Below are 27,764 nucleotides of genomic sequence, written 5' to 3' on the forward strand. Positions count from 1 at the left end.
CAGGTATGAGAACCAACTCAGTGCTTGGAGAATAGATGGAGGCATTACCAGAACCAAACTGCCAACACTGCTTGCAGGAAACAGTCAGGCCTTTGAAACCCACTGGGAAACCTCCTGGTGATCTTAAGCAGAAGGGAATAAACCTGGAGAACCTTTACATTGTTCTGTGTTCCTCCAAACACTTGCTAAGGCCAAGGGAAGCATCACACTTGAGCAAAGGAGACATGGTTCCAATGTCTGCCCTGTACGCTTCCATTTAAATTCTTTGTCTGTAGCTGGGTTGACCCAAGAAGGCCCAACTTTTATAACCTGGTGATAGACCTACAGAAGAAAAGGCTTTCTTCATCTTATGGCTGTTTCCTCTAGCAACAAATTCCCAGTCCTGAGAGGAGCAAGGGTTGTCTCAGCACACTGGGCTTGCAGTGACATGCAGCTGATCTGGCAAGGCACAAGCCATTTGGAAATCCAAGTAAACAGCATTCATTCATGACTCCCAGAGCCCTCAGGGTAGGGACAGCCCTTCCCTGCTGTCTGGCTGTCAGGGAACACTTCTGTGCACAGGATCAAAGCTGTGATGGGGAGAACGAGCAAATTCCAACCGACCCGTGTTTTAGTGGAATAGAAGGGGAGCAGTTGCTAAGATAAATTAAAAGAAGGTTGCAGAGAGATGTTTCAGCATCTAGGGAGACACTGGTGTACACAGACATGGGAAACAGCAGTTGGAGCTGCTTCTTGGAGAGATCATTTTCTGGAAGATCAGCTCCAGGCAACTTCAAGTCTCATAAGGGAAAGGCATGAAGCCTTGAAAAACAGGGTGGCAGAGAAGGAAGGAATTTATAAGGGGATACCACGAGCCTCTTCTCATTTATCACTAAGAGTAGCATCTTCTAACATCACTACTGAAGTATGTGTAGAAGAGAAAGGAGACAATTACACTTCTAGGCTGCAAAGCTTCTTCACCAGAGCTGAAGCAACTTTAGAGACCCTTCATGGAGAAGGAAGTTTTGGAGCCATTCTTTAAGGGAGGACATGAACACAGGGCTGAAAAGACGGTGGAATCAGTTATCTCATGGCTGGCAACAGGATATCAAACCTTCCTTCTGAATTATTTGCCTTATAGCTAAGAATTATGGATCACTATATACCAACCAGTGGGAACAAAGCCATTTCAGGAGCAGCAGTGCTCAGGTGGAGCTGCACAGATGAAGGCCCAGAGTTCTGAAAATGAGGTAAGGTAGAAAACTGTGAGCAGAGCAGCTGCCCTTCCCCAGCAGCCATGGGCTCAATGACAGATCAACCACAGAGCTGGGTGATTCATGGCAGACCTGTGAGCAGAGCAGGCTTCATGGCTGAGGTGGAATTGGCTGTCTGCAGTTGATCCTCTTTAGAACAGATCCCAGCTGCACTGGGGAAAAGGATTCCTTTGCAGACTGACAAAGATCCATGGTTTTCCCTTGTATGAGGGCTCTGGGTACAACTCCAAAGGAGGAAAATGAAATAGGACCAGGGTTAGCAGAGGGAAACTGGCTGCATTGTCAAATTGCCAGCTCTCATCCAAACACTTAGATGGCATCAGCACTGGATGGCAATTCCTGGTAGCTTTTGTGGGATGTGTTTGGGGTGCTTACACACAGCCCTAACAAAATAATCCCCCCGTTTCTGCTACTGGAACTTATCTGGGAGCAGCAGCAGCACACCCTGCTTGTGAGCCAGCTCCTCCAGAGCCAGAGACAGGCACTGAGGAGGAGGTGCTCCTCATCTGCTTGCTCAGGTGCCTCATCCCTAGAAAGCTGGAGGTTTCCTTGCTGGACTTCCCTCTCAGCCCACCACTCAGAGCATCTCACAGAGGAGGTTTTCAGATCTGAGAGGTAATTTCCCCCAAAACCACACACCTGCACCTGCCATTGCAACTATAGCCTGGGAAGATGGAATTGGGGTCCCTCAGTTTCCCCCTGCCCTACATCTGACATGAGTTTTGGTTCTCTCTTCAGTTCCCTGCATGCAAGGAGAGGGCTCAGCAGTGAACTGGAGAAGCCCAACAAGTTCTTGTAGGCTCAGCCTGGCTTTTATTGCCTATATAGAACAGGATAACCTCCCAGGACACTCCTGCAAAGCCTCTGCTTCACTCCTGGGGGAGGGCTTTGCAGGTAACCCCTGCCAGGATGCTCCCAAGGTCCTTTCTGGGAAGAGGAGGAGGCTCAGCTGCAGCAGTGAGGATATGGGGATCCCTTATCAGCCCCTGAATCTGAGCATGCTGTCACTAACACTGCTGGCAACTCAGCTCAACCCTGGAAACATCTGTTTGGGAGCAGAGAGCTTCAGATGCAGTTGGACACATCATGGCAACTTGTGGGAGTTTTAGTTTGTTTGTCTGAAACATGGGTTTAAAAAACAACCAAAAAAACCCCAAAACACAAAAACCAACCAACCAAATAAACAAACAACTACCACAACCAAACAAATAAAATAACAGCTTTGTGTCAGGCATCAGGCCTTAGAAGGAAGGGAGAATGAGCAGAGCAGGGTGTGCAGAGGTACTCTTTGCCTGCTGGGATGGCTGGCTCTGTTTCTGGGCTCCACCAGGATTTTACAACACGAGGTGTGTGCATGCACAAAGGGGTCCCTGCTCAGGATGCAGCAGCTGCTGATGTGGGAAAATGCTTCCAGCATTACCAGCAGCACCTCCTGGTGCCTGGACATGAGGGAGCAGGGGAACACCACCACTACAACAAAAACAACAGCATAATGCCTAATTTGTACTGGAGTGCTGTCCTGTCCTGAGAGCTCCCAGGAGAAGATGGGTTTCCTAGTGGCTCAGCATTTCATACAACACCTCTTCCAAAAGATCCCCAGGTCATCCCAAAACTGGGAACCATTCCACTTGCCACAAGAATGCAGCTATATCAGGGCTAGGAAGTGATATCTCCTGAAGAGCAGAAATGCTTGGAACAAGGACAGGAGAAGGCTCTCCAGCTGGAGTTGTAGAGGGAACAGTGGGAACAGACCCAGGTAGGGATTCCTACAGGCTCAGCAGGTTAACCCCACCAACACCAACAGGCTGCTCAGCTGGGACGGATTCAGGAACTGGGATTTGCATTTTATGCAAGGAAGAGGGAATTCTGGTCCACCTTCCCCATACAGCACCCTTCACTGGACAGACCTAGTGCCACCACAGGTGGGACAGTGGGGACTTGTGGCCAGGACTCACCCACTGACACAGGCTGCCTGTTTATCACCTGGTGGAATAATACCCTTTTTGCTGGCAAATCCATCCAAAGGGAGTTAGAAAGGAAATCAATAGATGTGTTTGCCTGGGAATTTTTCCTGCACTGAGATACTGTCAGTGCAGTGGCCAGCAGGTCTGTGAAGAGCTTGGACAAATTTAAGAGCCTGTTGTTAGTGATGGCAAACACTGCTGAGGCTGTGAGGAAGGCATGGGCACAGTGTCCAAGGGGAGTGAGTCTGGCACATCCATCCATGTGTGCAGGAAGGATGGGACAGGACAAGAGGGAATGGCTGGCAGAGAGCAGGGTTAGATGGGTTATCAGTAATAAGTTCTTCTTCATGAGGGTGGGCAGGCCCTGGCACAGGGTGCCCAGAGCAGCTGGGGCTGCCCCTGGATCCCTGGCAGTGCCCAAGGCCAGGCTGGACAGGGCTGGGAGCAGCCTGGGACAGTGGGAGGTGTCCCTGCCATGGCAGGGGTGGCACTGGGTGGGATTTAAGGTCCCTTCCAACCCAAACCATTCTAGGATGAGGGGGAAACACCGCCCCAGCCAAACCAGCAAACAACCACCAACACCCCAGTCCCGGAGCTCAGCAGGTGACCCCTGCCAGGATGCTCCCAAGGTCCTTTCTGGGAAGAGGAAGAGACTCAGCTGTGGGTTGGGCAGGAGATTGCTCCCGAGGAACCGCTGGGCGACTTTTGGGACTCGGGGCACGAAAGCCCGTGGGAATGCCACTGCCATGCGCTCAGCCGGGGGTTGCGGGATGCGGGGCTCGGGACAGGCACTGCGGGGTCACTGCGGGGCTGTCCGGCCGTCCCTCCCCGCGGCGGGGTCCCGGCCATGCCCGAGCCGGTCCGTGGGGCCCTGCTGCCCTCTCGTGGCACCGCGGCGGGACGGCGCTGGGATCCCGGCACCGGGAACACCGTCCCGGCTTTGGGAACAGCGTCCCGGCTTCGGGAACACCGTCCCGGCTTTGGGAACACCGTCCCGGCTTCAGGAACACCATCCTGGCTTCGGGAACATCATCCTGGCTTTGGGAACACCGTCCCGGCTTTGGGAACAGTGTCCCGGCTTCGGGAACACCATCCCGGCTTTGGGAACACCGTCCCGGCTTTGGGAACACCGTCCCGGCTTTGGGAACAATGTCCCGGCTTTGGGAACACCATCCCGGCTTTGGGAACACCGTCCCGGCTTTGGGAACAGTGTCCCGGCTTCAGGAACACCGTCCCGGCTTCGGGAACATCATCCCGGCTTCGGGAACACCATCCTGGCTTTGGGAACACCGTCCCGGCTTTGGGAACATCATCCCAGCACAGGCACACTGTCCCGGCTTTGGGAACACCATCCTGGCATGCAGCACACGATTGCGGCTTTGGGAACACCATCCCAGTATGCCAAACACCATCCTGGCATGGGCACACCATCCCAGGATGTGGCACACCATCCCAGGTTACAGCACACCATCCCAGGATGCAGCACACCATCCCAGGTTACGGCACACCATCCCAGGTTACAGCACACCATTGCACACCATCCCAGGTTATGGCACACCATCCCAGGACGTGGCACACCATCCCAGGTTACAGCACACCATCCTGGCATGGGCACACCATCCTGGCACGGGCACACCATCCCAGCACACTCACCATCCCCCACATCCTGCTGCCCTTGCCCCGTGGCCCCTCCATGCCACTCACAGGGTCTCATCCTTCCATCCTCAGCCCAGCCTTGGGGAGAGCAGTGCAGCACAGTGAATGTGTAACAGCCCCTGGGTGTCGGTGCTTGATAAACTCCCGAGTGTGAGGCTCTGTGATCTGTTTTAATCTCCTGCTTATAGAATGTTTCTAGAATATGGAGTGGACCTTAAAACATCATCCTGTTCCAATCCCGTGCCATGGGATGGGATGTCTCCCACTAGACTAAGTTGCCCCAAGCCCCATCCAACCTTGCTTTGAGCATGTCCAGGAATGGAGCAGCCACAACCTCCCTGGGAAACCTGTGCCAGTGCCCCACCATACAATAAAAAAACAATACAATAATTGTTAGTTTATAAATAATAAATAATAGTTTACAATAATAAAACTTCTTCTCAATATCTAATGTAAATTTCCCTGTTTCAGTTTGTATCCATAACCCCTTGTCCTGCCACCACAGTTCCTGGGGAAGAGTACCTTTATGTCCACACTGCCTCTGCACCTCTCCACACCCTCTCTCCCTGATGATGCTGTGCTCCCAGCTGATTAACCAAACTCAATTAAACACAATCCTGAGGTCCAACACCAAGGTGTGAACAGCGAGCTGCACCACTGTGCTTGTGACTGGTGCCACGTGTGACCCCTGGCCTGCCACAGCCTCACTGCTCTGGGAATGATCCCAAAGGTGTCCCCTTGTGCAGGCTGCCCTAGAACAGAGGCTGGACAGAGCTAAAGAATAAAGCAGGGATTTATTAAAAAGCCTCCATGGATCCACCTTGGGCAGCACAAGAGCCCAGCCAGGGCTGCACCCAAGATGAACCAAAATGGTCCCAAAATGCACGGCCGGGCACGGGGTCTCTCCCTTGGATCAGTTCTGCTCCATTTGCATCTTGCAGTTCATTGTCCCATTCCAGCTTTAGCCCCTGCAGTCCCACCCTGCTTGTTTTTCTCTCTCCAGCCCACGGTGTTTGTGCTCTTGGGCTGAGATTTGGGTCATTTGTCCTTGGTGCCCAGCTGGAGCAGGAATTGTTTTGTCTCCCTGCTCTGTGCACAGAGCTCACCATCCCCTTATATGAAGTTCAGACCCACACACTAAAGCAGCACAGAATGTGAAAATATAAAAGCTAAACCTGAGGCATCACCAGCAAAGAGAATCTGGGGGCAGATCATCTCTGCTGCCTGCAGGCTGGACAGGCAGGATCTCACCTCAGCTTCAGATGAGACATTTACACACTTGCAAGCCCGAGGCATTAAGAAAAAAAAGAGCTCTCAGAGACCTCTGATAACCCTCTGTAAAAGGGGATTTCGAAAGTATCCCCTGCAACACAGCTTTGGCAAAGGAGCTTTGGCAGGGTGAGCAGGGTCCCAGGCTGGACAAGTTTCCTATCCTTCCTTGTCATGTAGGGTACCCATACTGGCACATGATGGATAACATCATCAGCAGGTCATTGTCACCTCTAATTAAATCCAGAGAGTCCTTTGTTTTCTCCCCAGGATGCATTGAATGATTATTTCCTATTTGGACCATTGTTTTTTCCTCACCCTGCTCATTTTCAGGTGTGGGTGGCCTCACAAGATCTGCCAGACCACCCTGGTTTCAATGTTTACATCCATTTTTCTTCCCCATAGATCAGGGACTGAAAGAGCATTTCCCTGGTGAGGCCAGGAACTGGGAGTGAACCCTGTGTCCTCTCCCTGGGCACAGCAACACCCCCAGGGAGCCACTGGGGCTTGAAACAGGGGACTCAGTTAAAAAAAAAAAAAGAAATCTCACTCATTTTCTTCTGCAACCCTGGCCAGGCTTTGCATCTGCTCCTGCTGCCTCTGAGCGCACCCACTGCCCACACTGCTGATCCCTGCAGCTCCAGGGACGTAGATCCCTTCCAAATGAACAAATCTTTTCTAAACAAAGTGGAAAAAACCCACCAAGAGCAGCAGAAGGTGGCCAGACTTGCTGCATTATGCAAGCACTTCCTTCAGCACAGGTCAGGGCGGCTGGAGCAGGTGAGCAGTGGAAAAGTGCTGCAGGCAGAGAGGCCAATGGAGGGATTTTGGGAAATGGTTAAACTGAGGGCTTGCCTCTTCCCCAGGCACTGAATTCCTGCCAGGCTGAGCCTCCAGAGCTCCAGCTGCAGGTCAGCCCTGGGCTGAGCATGAGATGCTGCTGCCTGTGGCAGGGGGAAGTGAAGGACACGGTTCCTGTGGCTTCCCCTGATCCCAAAGGAAGCCCCAAGCCCTGGCACTCCTCAGTCTGCTCTGCAGCTCCACAGGGTCACAGCACAGGGGTCTCTCTGCCATCCCTAAAGCAGGTTCATGACATCCAAGCAAAGATGGGGCTGGAATGGGGTCGGTGCTCCTGATGGTGACACTGGCCTCAGGAAACAGGGGACAGAGCCTGATGGTGACACTGGCCTCAGGAAACAGGGGGCACAGCCTGATCAGGAAACATGTAGCACAGCCTGATGGTGACACTGGCCTCAGGAAACAGGGGGCACAGCCTGATGGTGATTCTGGCTTCAGGAAACACAGGGCACAGCCTGATGGTGACACTGGCCTCAGGAAACACAGGGCACAGCCTGATGGTGACACTGGCTTCAGGAAACAGGGGACAGAGCCTGATGGTGACACTGGCTTCAGGAAACACAGGGCACAGCCTGATGGTGACACTGGCTTCAGGAAACAGGGGACAGAGCCCGATGGTGACACTGGCTTCAGGAAATACAGGGCACAGCCCAGCCATAGGCCAGTGGCCACATCCCTGCCTCTGGCTACCACTGCTCAGAGCTGCAGCTGTACCCAATAGTCCTTTTGTGCTGGGGCCTGCAGGCTGCTCCAAGGCATGGAACAAGAAATACATGTTTTCAGTAGGTGATGTAAAAGCTATCAGACACCTGCTGGGGAAGGGGAAGGGAGAGAAAAAGGGGAAAAGGGGAGGGGAAAAGGAAAAGGGAAGGGAAATGAGAAGGGAATGCAAGGCAAGGGAAATAGAAAAGGAAGGGAAAGGAGAAGAATGGAGAAAGGAGAAGGAAGGGAAGGGAAGGGAAGGGAAGGGAAGGGAAGGGAAGGGAAGGGAAGGGAAGGGAAGGGAAGGGAAGGGAAAGGTGAAAGAGAAAGGGAAGGGGCTCATCCTGCAGCAGCTTTGCCTGATCAGGGAAAGGGCAGTGAATAACTCGCACGTGCCGAAATTACACATAACAGCCGGATTAAACAAAAAAAAAAAAACAAAAAAAAACCCAAGCAAACAACCAAAAAAAAAAAAAAAACCCAAATCCGAAAATACATTCCTGCTTTCCCTTTGTTACTTTTAACCTTTCCTTTCACCACGAGCCGCAGCACAGGCCTGGCAGACCGAGCTCCATCCCGCGGCCCGTCCCCTCCGCCGCAGCCCCCCCCGTACCGGTGCCGGTGCCGGTGTCGCGGTCCCCCCGGTGTCCCCCCGGTGTCCCTCCCCCCCATCCCACAGCCAGCCCCGGACTCCAACTCCCGGCAGGCCCCGCGGGCGCGCTCACGTGACGCGCGGCGCGCGGCGCACGCCGGGAGCGGCGCGGCCCGGAGCGGCGGCAGGTGAGGAGCGCGCGCGGGGCCGCGGCGGCGGCGGCGCCCCCTGCAGGGCGGGGCGGGCACGGCGGGACCCCCGGGCGGGCGGCGAGAGGGGACGGGCGGGACGGGATGGGGATGGAAGGGAACGGCATGGAGGGGATGGAATGGCATGGAGGGGATGGAAGGGGGGCACCGGGCCGCGCCCCGCCGCGCTGAGCGGTAGGAGCGAGGGGGCCGCCTCGCCCCGTCCCCCCCCGGCAGCAGCGGCAGAGGGGGCCCGCACCGAGCCTCCCCCGCCCCGCTGCCATTGAGCCAGCACGGCCGCGGGCACACGGAGCTGGGCGTGTGCTCTGTGCGGTCAGACAGCAGCACCGGGCACTCACTCCATGGCCGCCCCATCCCTGCAGTGCCCAGGGCCGGGCTGGCCGGGCTGGTGGAACGTGTTCCCCATGGCAGGGCTGCGATCATGCCAACGTTAAGGTCCTTCCAACCAAACCCTTGGATTTTTCAGTGAACCCTCCCCAACGCGTTCCCCCTGCCCATGGCCAGGGTTCGATCAGGCCAAGGTTAAGGTCCTTCCAACACAAACCCTTGGATTTTTCACTGAAACCCCCCCCCAAACCGAGGGGTTGTCCTGCTGGTTTTGTTGTTGTGATAACTCCTGTCAGCGGCGCTTATTTTGCAGCATTACCCCATTATTTTCCCTCATTAATGGCACGAGCTCTGAATTACAAGTGAAGCCGGTGTTCTCACCGCAAGCGCTCACTAAAAACTACCGGGTGACAAGAGAAACCACGGCAGGAAATTTCTTCCGAATGTAAGGAAACCAAACTGGCATAATTCACGGTTTTACGGCTTGATCCTCAGCTGAGGCTTTCTGTAATACCCTGCTCTGCGTCAGAGGAACTGCCCCGGGAGGGACTGACATGCAAGAACAACTCGCTGTTAAGGAAACTTCCATGGAGGCACAGCCGAGTGTGAGAGGGAGATAAAAGGAAAAAATAATGTCCCATTACTGAGGGCATGCTGACATTCTGATAAAGGGGGTTATATATGAAAAGAATGTCATATAAATCAGCTCTCTAAAAGCCCAACCTGACTTAAAATCCCATCTGCTGTTGTTCTTTAATGAAAATACTTGTTTTAAAGGCAGCTTTTAATGTAACTCGGTACTTGGTGCCTGTGCTGCTCCCTTGTCCTTCCCTAAGCCAGTCTTTTGACGTGTTTCCAAGGAAAGTAAGAATAATGAACCTGGTATCCTGTGTTTCATTTTTAAAAACCATTTTAAATCATAGATTTTTCCTCCCTCAGAGCAAGGTTTCTGTTCTCCATGGCAGTGCCCAGGTTTCTGCTTCCCCAGGGCCAGGGCCATGCTACTCAACCTGCCACTGTTGAGCTGATCCCAGCACGGTGCCAGGAGATTCTGCCATGCCACTGAATCCCTTCCTGAAATACAGGCTTTAATGATTCTGAACTGCAGCTGACAAATTAAAATTAGGGGGCTTTCTTTTCTGTATGAGCATAAAGAACTTTTCTTCCTTGCAGCTGTTTTTCTGCACAGGAGCACACAGCAAACTGAAATACATAGAATCTTTCCCAAAGAGAAAGGCAGCAGGCCCAGCAGGGAAGTGAGAATGCTGTGTGCATGCAGCCATTGCTCAGAGAGAGCTGTGTGTTCACATCCCTCTGCCACTGTCTCTTCATTTCAAAGACTTCACTACTTCCTTCTCCTCCTCCTCTTCCCTAGGAGAAAGGTTTTCTTCCCTATTTTTTAGTGGCTAAGCAGTACAATAACAAAGGATTTGAAACCCAGTCTAGTGAATAATAACTTAATGATGTGAGCCCTGTTCTGTTCCTTTTGAATGGATGGCTGCTTTGGCAGGAGAGCTGCTGGGATCTGCTCCCTGCTGGGAGGGATGTGAGGGTGGAGAAACCTGGATTGAAGCTGAACAGCAACCAGAGTGGTGTAAAACTGAACCAGGGGACAAGAACGAGGTCAACATTGTGAAATTGTGAAACGAGGAGAAATTAAATGCAGTTAAGCTGAGTTCAGGAGCTAATAGTGAACACTGGGAGTATGTTTGGAGTTCAGATGTTTGGAGTTGTCTGTTAGCTCCATTATTGCTAATACCTGCCTGAGCTGTGTTTAATTGGCATGAAGCATGGTGCAGCATGGCAGAGGTTACTGAGATGCACTGGCATCAAACCTTCTCTGTGTGTTTTCAGTGTGCACAGTCACCCCCAGAACGAGCAGAAGCTGACAGAGCATTCCTGCTACTTTCACTTCCTCTATGAAAGCAAATGTATGAAACCTTGAAAATGTGTTTTGGCTCTCTAGCAAAGCAGAGTGAACCAGGCACATTCATTTTGTTGGTATCTGATGTCACATCTGAATGCAGGTCTCCAGAGGTGATCTATTAATGTCCTAAAGCATCGCACCATCTGGTTCCTTCTTTGATGTGCAGCATTTTGAATGCCTGGTTTAATCTCCCTGGGTTTCAGTAAATTATGTAAACTCAGAGGCTTGGCAGCAGGAGATGGGCACCATGAGGAGATGATTCAGTCATCAATATCTACTGGGCTTCCATATTGGTGCCATTACACTTCTTTCAATGCTACTTTACAAATTTTGCAAGTGAATAATTCATCGCACTGGGAGCTGCAAGTTAGTTTTGAAATTTGCCCACCCTGAGATTAGCTATGACTAATCTATCCTTCCCAACATGGAAAACCTAACTGGGTTTCTTTTTCTGCAGGGTTAGGCGATAAGTCAGAAATAAATTGCATTTATACATAACTGCTGGTGGTGACATAAATCACATTTCCCTTTTTTCTTCCTGGACAGAATCAGAGCACCTTGGAATAGATGTGAGCACAAGGCACTGTGCTGGATAGAGCTGCCTTGGAGCACCATGGCTGCCGCCCCTTATCTCAACTCGGACGCGCTGCGAGAGGTCCTGGAGTGCCCCATCTGCATGGAGTCCTTCACCGAGGAGCACCTGAGGCCCAAACTGCTGCACTGTGGGCACACCATCTGCAAGCAGTGCCTGGAGAAGCTCCTGGCAAACAGCATCAACGGGATCCGGTGCCCCTTCTGCAGCAAGATCACGCGGATCACCAGCTTGGCTCAGCTCACCGACAACCTCACGGTGCTGAAGATCATCGACACGGCCGGCCTGGGGGAAGTGGTGGGACTCCTCATGTGCAAGGTCTGCGGGAGGAGGCTGCCAAGACACTTTTGCAAGAGCTGTAGCTTGGTTTTGTGTGAGCCGTGCAAGGAGGCTTCGCACGTGCCCCCAGGACACAGAGTCATGGCTATCAAAGAGGCTGCTGAGGAGCGTAGGAGGGAATTTGGAACAAGGCTTGCCAGGCTTCGGGAGCTCATGGGTGATCTGCAGAAAAGAAAGCTGCTCTGGAGGATGTTTCAAGAGACCTGCAATCCAGATACAAAGCGGTTCTGCAGGAGTACAGCAAAGAGGAGCGCAAGATCCAGGAAGAACTGGCCAGGTCGCGCAAGTTTTTCACCACCTCTTTGACTGAAGTGGAGAAGATAAATAACCAGGTGATGGAAGAGCAGGCTTACCTGCTGAATTTAGCAGAAGTGCAGATAATGTCTCGCTGTGACTATTTCCTTGCCAAAATAAAGCAGGGGGATATAGCTCTCCTGGAGGAGGCAGGGGATGAGGAAGAGCCAGAACTGACAAACACTCTCCCGAGGGAGCTGACTCTCCAAGAGGTGGAACTCCTTAAGGTGAGCCACGTGGGACCACTGCAGATCGGGCAGGTGGTGAAGAAACCCCGCACCGTTAACGTGGAGGAATCCCTCATGGAAAATGCAGCATCCTCCTTTGTACCATTTAGGGAGCCTGACCTGGTGCAGGAGGAGCCCAGCTGCACCCCCCATTCCTCACCGGCCAAGCCAAGGATGCCTGAAGCAGCCACCAGCATCCAGCAGTGTTCCTTCATCAAGAAGATGGGCTCCAAGGGCAGCCTGCCAGGGATGTTCAACCTCCCTGTGAGCCTGCACGTCACCAGCCAAGGCGAGGTGCTCGTGGCAGACCGGGGCAACTTCCGAATCCAGGTTTTTACCCGCAAGGGCTTCCTGAAGGAGATCCGCCGGAGCCCCAGCGGCATCGACAGCTTCGTGCTGAGTTTCCTTGGAGCAGACTTGCCCAACTTGACCCCTCTTTCCGTCACCATGAACTGCCACGGGCTGATTGGCGTGACAGACAGCTACGACAACTCTGTCAAGGTGTACACCATGGACGGCCACTGCGTGGCGTGTCACCGCAGCCAGCTGAGCAAGCCCTGGGGCATCGCCGCGCTGCCCTCGGGCCAGTTCGTGGTCACCGACGTGGAAGGGGGCAAGCTCTGGTGCTTCACCGTGGACCGTGGCGTGGGGGTGGTAAAGTACAGCTGCCTGTGCAGTGCTGTGCGCCCCAAGTTTGTCACCTGCGACGCTGAAGGGACCATTTACTTCACTCAGGGGCTGGGGCTCAACCTGGAGAACCGGCAGTACGAGCACCACTTGGAAGGAGGCTTCTCCATCGGCTCCGTCGGCCCGGATGGGCAGCTGGGACGCCAGATCAGCCATTTCTTCTCTGAGAATGAGGATTTCAGGTGCATTGCCGGGATGTGCGTTGATTCCAGGGGAGACCTGATCGTGGCTGACAGCAGTCGTAAGGAAATCCTGCATTTTCCTAAAGGAGGCGGCTACAACATCCTGATCCGGGAGGGACTCACCTGCCCCGTGGGTATTGCTGTTACTCCCAAAGGGCAGCTGCTGGTGCTGGACTGTTGGGATCATTGCATTAAGATCTACAGTTACCACCAGAGAAGATACTCCACCCCTTAAAGGCTTGGTTGCAAGCAAAGCCTGTCTTGGCAGTGGAGATTTTTGCAGCCTCCTTGCAATCCAACGGGAACCAGTGTCAAGCCTTCAGGAAGATTGTGCCATAGCTGAAGGGGATTTGGCATAGAGGTCATCATGTTCTGTGTTTAGATACAAAATAGCTTTTGTGCTGGTGGTGGTGGTCTGCTTTTTCTTCTTCTTTTTTATATAAAATCCCTACAAATAAGAACAAGCGCGATGGAAAGGATCCATCCCTTGCAGTCTTGGTTCTTGTGACTAGGCCCTCCATAAACCTCTTCACCTCCTTATGCCACACATCTCCTACACTTCCAGCTTCAACCATTGTGTCTTTCTTTGTGCCATAAACACTGACTGACTGCTCTAAATCACCTTCCCTTAGAGAACTAGCAGAGGCAACCCTGTGGCACTTGCAAGGAACTGGGTAGCAGTTGTCTGGGCAACTCCTAGAGAGAGCAATTTGTGCTTGCAGCACTGCATAAAACGAAATGGCCACTTCAGCTGCACGGAGATGAAGCTTTGCTTCCACCCTGACGAGGCAGGGTTGTCTCTCCCATTTTTCTGGTGTTCAGGAGATTGCCCCGTCGTGCCATTTGTGAATTGTGTCTGTTCTGTGTGAAGTGAGTACTGTGCAGTCGTGGGAGACCGAGCTGAGCCAGGAAATTGCCCTCTTTATTCCTGAGTTGTAAGAAGACAGGGGTTTTATTACTAATCAGAGTTCTGCTAGATAGAAGGGGGTAAAAAGGGAGGGGGCTGGAGAAAAAAAGAAAAAAGGGAAATCTAGGGTTGCTATTTACTGTTGTTTTATTATTAAATGTGTCCTGGAAACTCTCTTTGGAAGGTCTATCTGGTATCTAAAACTTCCTGGGGAGGGGGGGAAGAGCTGGGGGAATGAGACTGGGAGATTGTAGGAAATGAGATTAAATGCAACGTGTTGTATGTTCACCTGCACTTCACTACTCTGCATTCCAGACCACTGCATTTAGCAATAGCTGTCCACTCATCTGCACCTCCTCTGTGCAAGTGACTCACTTCTGAGATAAGGATGGGCAGGGGGGACTGTTTCACTTCTGGTTTTTTAAGGTTTGGAAGTACATCCTTTGGTGCACTGCCTTTCTTTCCCTTGCACAGCAAAACATACATTCCTCAGATTATTATTTTTTTTTTCTTTTTTATAATTCTTTTTTTCCACGACACCAGCAGGCACCAGCATTTCTGCTCATCAAGGCTTTGGGCCAAATGAAGCACAAAACTGCAGCTGTGTGAACCAAGGCCCCCACAGAGCTGCTCTCCTGGCTGATAAATGTGTACCTCAGTGTGGTGCTGCTCGCCCAGAATAGTTTATTGAAGGAAAGATGCATTTAAATAGGGCACAGTGGTAGCATGTTAATCTGCCACAGATAATAGTTACACTGCAGTGCATTTATTTGTTGCCATCAACAGCGTAGTTGCAAATTTGGGGCCACGACAGACAATATAAAAGCTGATTTTATAGTGGCTGCCATGCTCCAGCAAATTGTTTGCTACTTGTCCTACAACATGTTTGCAACAGGTGATTTTTTTTTTTTTTTTTAGCCCATATACTTTTCCCTGCTGAAACAGCAAAGGGAAACAGGTTGGGGAGCTGCTGCTGCTCTAGCTGAATGTTTGGCAGTTAAAGGGATTGCAGAAAAAATGCTGGAACCAGATTTTGGTGGGATTTGGGGTTTTTTTTTCCCTCTGTTGTGCTCAGCCAGTGCTGAAGGAGAGAGCACACAAACACAGCTGTGTGATGGAACTTCCATCAGGGCAGCTTCCAGTTTCTCCTGCTATAATGTACTGGAGAAAGCTTGTGGAGAAGGGAGCTGAGACATGAGGTGGTTGGTGGTGCTGAGGCAGCCCAGGGGACCCAGCTCCCCTTCCCTCCTGAGCTGCTCCGTGTGCTTGCCAAGGCTACCAGCTTTTACATTGCTATTCACATTCTCTGCTTCTCTTTTTTTGGTGGGAGGGGGCAGTTGCCCAAGGCATGTGACAGCAATTTGAGGAGCCTTTCTCATCCTGAATATGTGTTCTGGGGAAGTGATGATGATTACTGGGCTGTGCTGCAGTTCATGACATTGTAACTGAAGGCATTTTTCCAATTTTATGGCAGTGGCAGCTCCTCTCCTTCTGGTTTCTTTTAAACATTTCTCCTGCTTCCAAGAACTGCTCCACACAGGAGACTACTGTGGACCTGAATAATTAAAGCAATATTATCTATGATAATACGTACCTCTGTAATTTTCTGTTCCCGTGGATTTTTATTTTTTTTTTTTTGCAACAAACAGCACAACTACTAGCAATAACATTTCCTGGAGTGCTTGAAAAAAAAATTTAAAAAATTAAAAGAAAAAATTAAAAGCTGGTGCAGTAAACTGAGCAGTTGGTTACTCCAGCCTGTTCCTGGTTACAGAGTTCAAACAAAGTGTCTGTCATCTGTTTCTCACTCAGAGGATTAAGAAAAATAACACCACCCTGTGAGGCACTGCTGGGCCAGGACACTGCAGTCAGCGCCTGGGGCTCTGTCTTGCCTGCAGCTCTTCCAGTCTGAGATTTCAAGGAGAAAAGGGAAAAAGAAAATCTGCTGTCCCTCACCCAGGGTCTGCACATCCCTGAAAAAACTCGACTGAGATGATTTTACAGAGCTCTGCTTGCTGTGGTGCTCCCACACAGTGTCATGATCATCTGCCAAACGAGGTGAAATGGAGTAATTAAGGATTATGTTGAAATAGTTTGGCTCCTGCTCTGTATCTGGAGGAAGAGCTTGTCTGGTCATACGTATGTGTTTGGTTTTTAAAGATTGTGTAATAAAGGAAAAATTGATCCAATTAAAAGTGCATTGCAAACGGCTCATTTTCTTATTAAAACACTTCATCTTCTCCCCTCGGTGGCAGATTGGATTTTACAGCCAGCAGGGATTAGATTGGGAACACAGTGGCTACAAGACCCTTTTATGTGTCAGGTTGCCAAGGAGAAATCTGATCCTGGCAGGCTCGTGGAACTTTTCCTGACACTTCCCTACCCACCTTTATAAACAAATGCTTTGGTTTTGTACCTTAACTCACACTGCCTCAGGGGCAGTATCTCCCTTGTCACCTGATGTTTCAGAAGCCTGGTTTGAGTTCACTGGCTCTGGGAGCTCAGTTATATTTGGGAGCCTGGTCTGCAGGAACCTTTAGTTTTCCTTTCCTAGATGCAATCAGGTGCATTAAGAAAGCTGTAAAGCTACTTTTTAGCTGTTAAAGGACATAATGGGTTTCCCTTATATGTGCTTGGTCAGAAGTAGAACACACAGAATTTCCCTGCTTTTGAGATCTGTCCCTAAGTACAACCACTCTATTACCTTTTTAACACTTAATTGCTTGGTTTATGTCATTATTTCAAACCCTCAGATTTCAACATTTTGTTCAGAGGAGGTACAAACAATCTAGCTGGTTGTCATGAAATTTAGTTTAAAACAGGTCCTGTGAGTAATCTACTGCCTGTGTCCCTGGCTCACCCATGGTCTGCCAATGGGGACCTGTGGTGACACAGCCAGGTGAGTGGACACATCAGGAGCCATGGGCTCACCTAGAAAACCTCAGACTTTACACTGTGAGGGTATAAAACACCTGGGTTTCCTCTGTTGTAGTCCCCCTCCTTGGAGGCACCAGCTCAGGCTGTTCTCCTGGTGTTGCACCACGACTAAATTATTTTTAGATCAAAACTCTGCCATGGGAGCTGTGCTGGTGAGGAAACCTGCTGTGACTGAGTGTGGGGGTTGTAGCTCAGATGGTGCCAGTGGGGCTGCCAGAGGGGCTCCTGGATGGTCAGCAGGGACATTTCCTCAGCAGGTTTTCCCTTCCCCTCCCTTTGCAGCCACGTGGCTGATATGGTGAAAGATTTCATCACTTGGGCTCAGCTCAGCTCTTTAAACAGGTACGGATTTCTGGTTTATCAAACATCATTCAACCCTCACGTGGTGCTGTTAGACCTACCCTGTAGCTTTATCACAAGTTCTGATTTCTTAGGGCAGAACAGCTGAGCCATGGACATTGTTCTGGGCAAAACCAGGAGCCAGGGAATGAAGGGATGAGGAGCAGAGCCTGTTCCTCATCAGAGGGTAGAGCTACAAAAGTGAAAATAAAGCCAGATGCTTTGAGTTGTTCCTATTGTATAGCTTAAGTGATTTTTCTGGGTCATTACTCAATGTGAGGATTTAAAGTTATTTCATTTTGCACAACTAATTACTCAACTTGCCTGGCAATTCTGGATTACAATGAGAAGTGCATAAGGTCATTTAGCAGACTTACTCACAGCACATGTTTTAGTCTAAACTAAATTTCATGACAACCAGCTAGATTGTTTGTACCTCCTCTGAACAAAATGTTGAAATCTAAGGGTTTGAAATAATGACATAAACCAAGCAATTAAGAGTGTTAGAAAGGTAATAGAGTGGTTGTACATAGGGACAGATCTCAAAAGCAGGGAAATTCTGTGTGTTCTACTTCTGACCAAGCACATATAAGGGAAACCCATTATGTCCTTTAACAGCTAAAAAGTAGCTTTACAGCTTTCTTAATGCACCTGATTGCATCTAGGAAAGGAAAACTAAAGGTTCCTGTGGACTAGTTCAATCTTAATTGTGTTAATGGCAGTATCAGACCTGAAGGGAGACAAATGGAGCCTTGAAAGGACAGGAGGGAGCCACAGGCTTCACTCAGAGGAATATGGACTGCTGTTTTAGCAGAGCTCCAGGCTCTGTCCTTAATTTTGTGAAGGATATTTGTGAAATCTCCTGTCAAAACTGCTGAGTTCACAAGAAAGCATGAAAGCTGTGATCTCTTACAGGTAAATGCAGTCCATGGAGTGTTGTCCAAGAGAAGAGAAGCAAATACTGGGGAGGGCAGGGGGCAGAAAGGCTCGGGAATGTGACAGGACCTGCCAGAACAGAGCCTCTCCCTGGACTATTCCTATAAATGATCGATTACTGAGAGGGAACATGAGCACCTCTCCCATCTGCAGCAGCCACAGGCTGAGCTGGCTGAGCATTCAACATGGCCAGGGAACCTCAGCCAAGGAAACTCTATCTAGAGATCATAGGAAATTCAAGAAAAACAAACATTTCCCTCACTGCAGACCTAGAGTAACCTCAGAGCTGGGCAGTGAAACCCTCTGGATCTCCCCACCCAGGCACACACATCCTGAGCCATCAGCATCCCTTCCTGCTTCCCAGCTGGCCTTCTCCGGTGGGAATAAGCAAACTGCAACAGCTCTTGCAGAAATCTCACCAGGGCTGTCAGATTTTGCTCTCAGAGCAGATCTTCCTCCTCCCTAAGCAAGCTCTTCTTCTCCTCAGCAGCCAGAACGAGGACCCACAGACCAACCAGCTCTCTATGAACTTCTATCAGAGAATGAAGTGGTTCCCAGCAGGGGGATTTGCTGGATGGTGGGTTCACTCTCTTCCCTGATGTACAATTTCTGAGTCTCTGAGGTGGGGTGACTCCCAGCCCCCACCTCCAGGTTTATCATTATGGCACTGTGTGGTGAGGAATGACCCAGTTTGGGTCAGCTGTTCTGGCTGTGTCATCTCCAGCACCTCATCCACCCCAACCTAGTGACTGTGGGGGCAGAATGGAGAAAAAGAAGAAGTGTGGATGCCATGGAGGCACTGCTGTGCAGCAGCCAGCACTGCAGGGTGTTCTCCACACTGGTTTCTCCAGAAATCCACAGCACCACTGTGACAAAGCTGGATCCCTCCATCCCACCAGGCTCAGCACATTCTTACACACAGCTGGAGCTGGCTGGGCACATCATGTTTGTCCCACCTGCCAAATGAAGGTCCTCACACAACTGCTACCAACTTAATGAGGCACCATCAGTGTTAAATGCTGGCTCCACCAGGGAAGAAAAGCGATGCAGGCTCCCATGGCACAGATCAATGGCTGGGTCCATCTCAAGGTCCCTGCTTGGAGGCCACTCAATGGGTTAAAGCATTGCTTGGCTGCACAGAGCCAGAGCAAGTAGCCCAAAAAATGGCTTTTAATCACTCTGCATGAAGTAAAATTGGAGTTTGCTTTGGTGTGCTCACAGACTGAGGCTGCTCCTGTGAGGGAGCCTGGGGGATGCTCCCACTCCTGCCCTGAAGGAGCACAGTGCTGGCTGTGCCACAGCAGTGCCACTGTGCCTCTCTGGCTCTCCATTGCAGGATTCACTCCTGCAAACCCTTGGGAACAAGGGCAGGCTGCTCTGGCACCTCATTTCCCCCCACATCCGCCTGCAGGAGGAAGGGAACACTTGTCAGTGCCCCAGGCAGAGCAGGCTGCCTGCTCTGCGCTGTCCCTGGCCAGAGATGGGTCCCTGTGCCCGCCCTTGGCAGGAGGGACAGCTCTGCAGATACTGACCCACCTCACAGGCTCTGGGCAGCTCCAGGCCAGCTCAGAGCCAGAGCCTGCCCTGGCACCAGCAGCGTGAGCTTCTCTTCAGAACCATGTTTTCAATTAGGGCTCTACGCACAGATTGTGCCTTTATTGTTGGAGGCCTCCTCCTGAGGCCTGCAGATTGATTTATGAAGTTGATTAAAATATTAAAATAATTCTGTGCAGTGCTGCAAACACCCCTGTAATGTGCATTTTTCTCAGAGCTGGTGCTGTTCCAATCAGCTCGAGCCTCTCCTCTCTCCCTCCTCTTGTGACCTGTTTTGTCCACTAACAAATTACAGTTATTCTGGCCCTACTTTTATATTTATTAGAGCTGATGCATATGTGTGCTCACTGAGCAGCTCAGAATGGGCTGGTGAGCAGCAGGGAGCCCGGCAGGCCAGAGCTGTTCTGAGTGGAGAAGGCATCCAGAACTGTCTAGCTGGAGCTATTTATTCCTATCTGCCTTATGTCGCTGGCAAAATGAGGGTAAATCAGTAGAGAAGTTGGGAATAAAATCCATCTACCATGAGCAGCAAGCTCTTTCTCTTGGCTAACTGGAATTTCCCTGGGACAGAGCCCTGGGTTTCCCCCATGACACTTTCTCTGTCCACAGTTGATCTCTCCAAGAGTCCTGAACATCCTTAATGTCCTTCCAAGAGCATTTTCTGGCCATCAAAGAGCTGAATACAACACTGGCCACCTCTGCATTGACCACAGCCCCAAAGTCCAACCTCACTGACCCCACCAGCTACCAAAGGCACAGATGGAGCCATGCACAAACCACAAGGTCAGGGCCAGCACCTGGTGCCCAAATGCTTCATGATCAGGAGTGAAAAGTTTATGTCCAAGCATTGCATGCAACCCCTTAGGGGATCCCTGGGGTTCCATGAGTGCTTTGGTGCTTCACAGGCACTGGGAAAGGATGCTCTGGATGCCCCACAAATGCCAGGGCAGCCAGGCACAGCTCCAGGAATGGGGGCAGGACCCAGGTGGGGAGGGAGGGATCCACCTCAGCCAGCTGCATAGCGTGGACTAAAAAGGGAAATTATTCTGTCACTGAGGCCCTGTGCCACCCCAGTGGCCCTGAGCCCCTGCTGCCCCTGACATGGGGGAGGTGACACTGAAGGAATGGGAGATATTTCACCACCAGGTCAAGCACTGTTCATGTCCCCTCTGGCCCCAGCATGGTGGAACAGCAGCAATGCTTGTGCCAGGCCTGGACTGCAGCAGCTGCCTCTCATTCCCACCTCTCATTCTCCTGAGAAACCCTTGTCTGGGTTTGGTTTGGTCCCAGGTGATGGCACTGGGACCATGGGGTCTGCTCCCCAGCGACACACATGCCCCTGGACTGCAGGAATGTTCCCAAGTGATTAATAACACCATGAGTACATAAACAACCCACCTCCACGTGCCTTCTCCTGCTAAACAGGGGCATTGCTATGGCAAACTTCATTTATCACTATTTAAAACCCAAACAAATGAGCACAGGCTGTTATAAATACGCTTACAAGACCAGCTACACTGGGGAAACAGAGAAGAAAATGAGCCAAGAGCAAGGGAGGTGGTGTGTGGGAGAACACCTCTCTCTGCTGGGTTCCAGGGGGTGAGGCTGCTCCTGGCAGTGCCACCAGAGCAGGAGGCAAGTGCCCTGATGACCTCTGTCACCATCAGCCCTAAGGTGGGCTCTGTGATACACCACAGATATTTTTTTGAATAGGAAAATATCAGATCCAGGGCATATCCCCAAGTCCCTGGAGGAGAGAGATGAATTGGCAAATGGAAGGCTACAGCGATAAGGGAGTTTTTATAAACATAACCTAATTGTATTACTTCAAAGTCCTGAAGTTTATTGCCCTGTTTAATGATGTGTCTCGTTATTTATGGTGTAGCACAATGAGTCTGCTATTGATTTAATGCACTTCCTTAAAGACTGTCATTGTCACAAGCAATAAAACAAAGCCATTCTGAGACAGCTCATTTATGTCACATCTCCATCAGCTGACCCTGGCATGGGAGGGCCACTGTGGGGAAGGGGGTCACCTTGGGCAAGGATGGAGCCAGAGGGTGGAAGCTGAAGGGCAGGAGCAGGCAGGGTGGCTCAGGGATGCTGCAATGACATGTGCCAGCTGACACTGGGCACTCAGTTTGGGACCAGCCTCCTGCCTCCATGCCAGCATGGTGATGGTGTATGCATGGGAAAGGGGGTGATGGGTGGAAACCAGCACATGACACCTGATGTTTGTGCCCCTGCCCATTCCCATCACCCTCCTCACCTTTCTGGTACTGGAGCCAGAGCTGCTGCTGGACCTTCTTGCTGGGGAAGTGGATGGTGCAGCTGAACTCGGAGCCGTACAGCGCCTCGGCGATGTAGTGGGAGCCAAACTGCTGGATGAAGGAGAGCAGCTCCTCCCGGCTGCTGTCCTTGTTCAGGATCTTCAGGATGTTTGCAAAGCCTGTGGGAGGGAGGCAGGGGGTGGGCTGGCAGCAACACCCAGGGAAAAGGAGCCCCAGAGGTTCCAGCTCAGGTCATACAAGGCCCCACATGGGTGCAGGTTCCTCCTCTTGTGCCTGCACCTGATCCTTTGGAATCCACAAGCTGTTATTACCCCAGGCTGTGGCTCTGACTTCCTTCTATGATTCCTCTCCCTAAGAGATCTCTCAGATAATTTTACAGGGATGTGCACGTGAACATGTGCACACACACACATATACACACAAACACACACAAAACCTCCATCCTTGCCAGCTCCTCTGCTCTTCAGCCTGCTGGCACATCATTAACACTCTCCCCAGAGGATGTGCTTGGCCTTTGCTTGGCTGTATCCACCACCAGAGATGTCCCATCCCTAGCACAACTGGGAACTATTTTTAGGGAAGTTGGAGACAGCCCAGGGGCACATGCAGGGCTGGGCTGGTGGCAGCTCTGTGGATGTGCAAAGGTCAAGGCATCACTTGAGCAACATCCACAGGGACAGCAGGGACCTCTGGCATGGGACAAGGACATGATGGACCCCTGCTGCTCTGTGCAGGTGAAATATCCTGGAGACACTGGTGACTCCACAGCACTTCAGCATCACTTAGAGCTGACTGAAAGCACCGTTTTGGTTCAGTGCTGGAACGGAAAACATACTGCAAGAAAATACGTCATAGCTGTCACCAAAATGAGATTATCTGGCTGGTTGGTTGGTTGGTTTATTGAAAGAGAAGGTTGTTCTAATAAAAAAGCCAGAAGAATTCATTTTGAGCTGAACCCACATATTTTTTTCAGCTCTGAGCAGGTTATTTCATTTTGGGGCTGTGCAGCCTGTTAGCACTAAACCTTTTTTTTTTCTTTCTCTCACCATTTAAAAACTCGTTGATTTTAAAATAAAAAATGCTATTTTGAAACGAAAAGGCAAAACATTTCAGGTCGCAACAAAATGTTTCAGCATTTCTGAAACAAAATGTGTAGCTGTAAAAACGTGGCAGTGAAATGTTTTGACATTTGCAGGATCCTCCCACCCACCCCTTCTTCATCTGTGACTCCCTGCTTTATATGACCTGCTTTTCCAAGTGCTTCAGTTCCTTTTGAAACCACCTTTTTTAAGGGACTGACTGTTTTTTGTACATACAGATATATGCAGACACTCCAAAACAAATCCTTCCTGCTCATTGCTTACTGGCTTTCTCCTGGCTTTGACCTCACCTCTTGCTGCCCAAACTCCCTGCCTCAGTTTCCCCCCCTGTGAAAAAAAAAAAGGAGGTGAATCTCCCTGCCTGCCTCTGCAGCAGTGCTGGGAACAGAGCATGGAGGTGGGAAATGTCAGTGGGATGCTTGGGGCAGAAAACCACCACTCACCCATACAGAGACACATCTCCCTGCCCCTGGAATCCCTCACCTGCAGAGAGTGTGATGGAGCTCAGCTTCACCCTGTAGAGGTTGCTCCTGACCCGCCAGTGCTGCACCATGGGGTACCCCATGGCCTCGTCGTACTTGATGTCCCCTACGAAGGCAAAGCAGGCAGGTGACAGTGCTGACCATGCTCTGGGGAGTGCTTAATGCCCCCTCCCACCTTGCTGTGTGCTGCAGGGGTCAGAAATGGGGTGGTGGAAGGGCTGGAGAGCTCACTGGTGATGCCCTGGGGTAGCTGGAGCAGCACTGGGATGGCTGTGACTGCTCACAGGGATGGAGATGCTGCTGGGATGGACTCGCACATCCCCCAGATTATTTCTGCCCCTGGCACAAAGGGGGTGCTGATGCCCCTCAGGAGCCACACTGGGGTGCAGGCTGGGAGAAGGGGTTGTCCCTCCTGTGCTCTGGACCCTGGGGGCAGCTCGTACCTGTGAGGAGCTGCAGATCAGGGAGGGGCTCTGAGAGGACACCACGGCACTGCTCCTCCACGGGCAGAGGGATCACCAGGAGGCCATCAGCCAGCTGGGGGAAGTCCTTGATGAAGTTATTCTCCCTGCAGAGAGAAAAAGACAACTGCAAAGCAACGATGCAGGGCACGGCCAGGCAGTGGGGCTGAGCAGCCCTGGTGGCACCAGGACAGGCGGCGCAGGAGGACAGGGGACATCTCCTGGAGCAGGAGCCCTGCCAGGGGATGGGGTTTGCAGCCTCCCCACCAGCCAGCCTGGCTGTGCAGCCCTCTGAGATGATGCTTAATGAGCTCCCCAGGGACTGCAGCTCCATTAGTGCTCCAGAAATACAGAACTGCTCTCAGCCTGGGGACCCGGCCACTGGGTTTGGCCCAGATTTTCAAAGTGGGTCCCTGGAGAAGGGGCAAGGAAAGAGGAGTGGCTGCTACACCCCAAAACTGCCCCCTTTCCACACCTGCAGCATCTTCATGTGGACAGTGACCAAGCTCTGCTGGGGCTCCCCAGGCACCATCATGCACATTTTTCACCCCCCACCAGTGACTCACTCTCCAAAAGACAGAAAAAGTCTATTTTACAGACAGACACAAAAAAAACCCACTCTCATGCACAGCTCACTGTACAATTTTACCACACATGCAGGATCTTTTCTAACCTTGGCAGGTAAAACATTGTATAATAGGCCCCTAATGAATTGTTTCTAGAACAAGGGTAGCAGGGAAATGATTTGAAATGGTGAACAGACAGGTCTCTGGGAGACCAGCCTCCCCTGGTAAGCGAAATGCCTCGCGCCTGCGCCGAGGAAACAGGAGGGGGGATTTTAAATATTGATCTTAGAGCCAAAATATAGGCCAGGAGGCTTTGCATCCTCCAGGTGTGGAGACAAAAGGGCAGCAGAGCAGAAGAAAGGGAGGTTCCTGCAAAATCAGGTCAGCCCCAGGAGCTTGGGGGAGGTTCAGACTGGCACAGCCTGCCCCAGCTGCATTTTTTGTAATATATTTTCCTTTAAACAGCTGCTGATTTCACTCACCTACCCTGGTTTAACCCCCTGTAGCGCATCCCTGGGAGGGTGATCCATCATCCTGTGGTCATCTCAAAACTGGGAACACGCTGGCCACCTCCATGGGTCCCAGCACAGTGGGATGCTGATTTCAGGGAACACTTCCCTGGGATCCTCCCACTGCTCTGGGGCCAAGATGTGGCCACAGCAACCTGCACCAGAGGTGAGCAGGAAGCCACAGCCCTGTGCAACCAGGCTGGGGATGCTCCCAGCCCCCAGGCAGGACAGGAGCATCTGAAGGTCGGGACACCTGAGTGGGGCACGGGAAGTGTTCAAAGCCAGACTGGATGGGTTCTACACTGGATGCTCTAGAGTAAAGTGTCCCTGCCCATGGCAGAAGGTTGAAACAAGATGATCTTTAAGGTTCCTTCCAACCCAAACCATGATTCCATGATTCCCTGGCTGCACAGGCAGCCTGCCTCATGCTACACCCCCATTTCAGAGCCACCAGCAGCTGACTGCATCTCAGGAGCATCACTTTCTGCACTGCCTCAGTGCAAAAAAGGAAAAAGAGTGCTGTATTTTTCTGAGGGGAAAAGCCTCTCACTCCCAGCATGCTCACAAATCTCCAGTTGATCCCACTGGGCACGGGATCCCCATGGTGGAATGTTCTGCTGCTCTGAGCCCTTTGCTGTCACAGCAATTCCAAATGGAAAACTGCAATTACTGCTGGAGCTGGGAGCCGTGTGGGTGGTGGGAAACTGGGCTGCAAAATAAAGCAAGTTGGTAGGGAACAGGGGAGAAGCATGTTGGTGTCTCTGCTGCTCTGCCTCAGCAGAAAAGGGAAAACATCAGCACTGCCAAATCCCAAAGCCACGGAGAAGTGTGATGGAAAAGAAGGATGCACTGAGCCTGCCTGCCATCCTGGGTGTGGGACTGCCCTGTCCTGACAGGTCAGCTCCCCATCCTGCACCAGCATGAGCACAGCGGCCAGGAGGGTCATGGCTGCCCAGCCCCATAGCCCACCTCTGAGAAGAGCAGGATTCCCAGGAGGAGGCTGGTGGAACCTTCCCAAGTGCTGTCCCACAGGAGGGGACAGACCTGGTATGCCCCAAGGGACACAAAGAGATGGCATGGCAGGTGCCTGAAGCTCCTGGTCATCCAGCACCCTGCACCCTGACATGGGGCAGAGGAGACACAAAGAGGCAGCATCTCCTCCTGCCCCACCTGAGCCATCTCAGCAGCACCCACCTGTCACAGACACATTTTCTGAAAAATCCTTTCCTTGAGATTTTTCCTCCTGAGAAGCTGAGAGGCCTCAGGAACAAAATGTAAGCAATGGTTATCTGCTGCTGTGGAATGCAACAGGTGCATCTGGGATTGGCCTCATGTGGTTGTTTCTAATTAATGGCCAATCACAGTCAGCTGGCTTGGACTCTCTGTCCAAGTCACAAACCTTTGTTATGATTCTTTCTTTTTCTATTCTTAGCCAGCCTTCTGATGAAATCCTTTCTTCTATTCTTTTAGTATAGTTTTAATGTAATATATATCATAAAATAATAAATCAGCCTTCTGAAACATGGAGTCAGATCCTCATCTCTTCCCTCATCCTCAGACCCCTGTGAACACGGTCACACCACCCATGCCATGAGCTGTCCCTGGGCATGTCCCAGCTCATCCATGAGGCAGGACAGACACAGGGGATGGTGGCCCATACCTGGGCAGCTCAGGAGGGAGAAGCTGAGGCATGAGGAGACCCACACACACCAGCTGCTGCCTCTATGAGAAGGCATTTACTGAACAGCCACATTCTGCAGGACCACTCTTGTTATCTGTTTGTTCAACTGTTCCACACTCAAAAGGCCAAGGAAAAAACAGGGGCAAGAGGGAGCCAAGGAGTGGGCACGTGCCACAATGTGCTCCTGTCACGGGAGGGAGCAGCAGTGCAAGGCAGGACTTCAGGAGCACTTCCATGATGAATTCTTGCTACCAAGCCCTTCCTGCATCTCTTCCAGGTCTTCCCCACCTCCAGGCCCTGCTCCCTGCAATCCCAAGGCAGGGATGAGCCAAAGCCATGCAGGGGGAGCACTCTGGACACTGTCCCCGTGCAGAGTCCTCACTGCCTGCAGGGGCAGGGTGGTGATGGGGACACTCTATCACCAGGGCACAGGGCTGCTGGGGTGTGCCCAGGGCACAGCATTCTGTGGGCTGGCAGCTGGCAGAGGGCTCCTCTTCCACAGGGCATTCTAAACATCCCTGTGGCTTGCACGCTGCTCACTGTGGAGGCACAAAAGAGCTCCTGCCAGACTTTTATTGCTCTCTGGAAGCTGTGATCAAAGCCAGAGGGCTCTGTGCAAGGGGCAGGGACACGGGTGAGGGGAGGGATGTGACAGCAGCCCTGTGCACGTGTTGTCACATGTGCCTCTAACTGGGGCACGGCCGAGCCACCGGCATCTCTGCAGGGCCAGGTGTGGGGGTCACTGGGTTATTGCAGTGGGCTCAGGCAGGATGCAGACAAACCTGCCAGCCCCACAACATCCTCCTGTGCCTCTTGTTCTGCCCCTGGCATGTCCCTGTTGGAACAGCTGCCCAGGACTCACTGGAGCAGTGAGCACACAGCTCTCTCCAGCACAATGCACACGGAATCCACTCCCCAGCACT

General features: G+C 51.6%; 2 protein-coding genes across 2 annotated transcripts in view; one reads left to right on the forward strand and one right to left on the reverse strand.

The window, feature by feature from the left end:
- ASTN2 (astrotactin 2) overlaps positions 1 to 27,764 on the reverse strand; it is a 352,354-nt gene that overhangs the window by 103,126 nt on the left and 221,464 nt on the right. Inside the window, 3 exon segments of the mRNA XM_036393845.2 lie at positions 22,021 to 22,200; positions 23,626 to 23,730; positions 24,068 to 24,192. Coding sequence (XP_036249738.2) covers positions 22,021 to 22,200; positions 23,626 to 23,730; positions 24,068 to 24,192 — 410 coding nt within the window.
- On the forward strand, positions 11,099 to 16,183 carry TRIM32 (tripartite motif containing 32). The gene is given in 2 exon segments (XM_036393846.2): positions 11,099 to 11,863; positions 11,866 to 16,183. Coding segments are annotated over 2 exon segments (1,941 nt in total). The 5' UTR covers positions 11,099 to 11,370; the 3' UTR covers positions 13,314 to 16,183.

Source organism: Molothrus ater, chromosome 20, assembly GCF_012460135.2.
Source record: "Molothrus ater isolate BHLD 08-10-18 breed brown headed cowbird chromosome 20, BPBGC_Mater_1.1, whole genome shotgun sequence".
NCBI classification, from domain to species: domain Eukaryota; kingdom Metazoa; phylum Chordata; class Aves; order Passeriformes; family Icteridae; genus Molothrus; species Molothrus ater.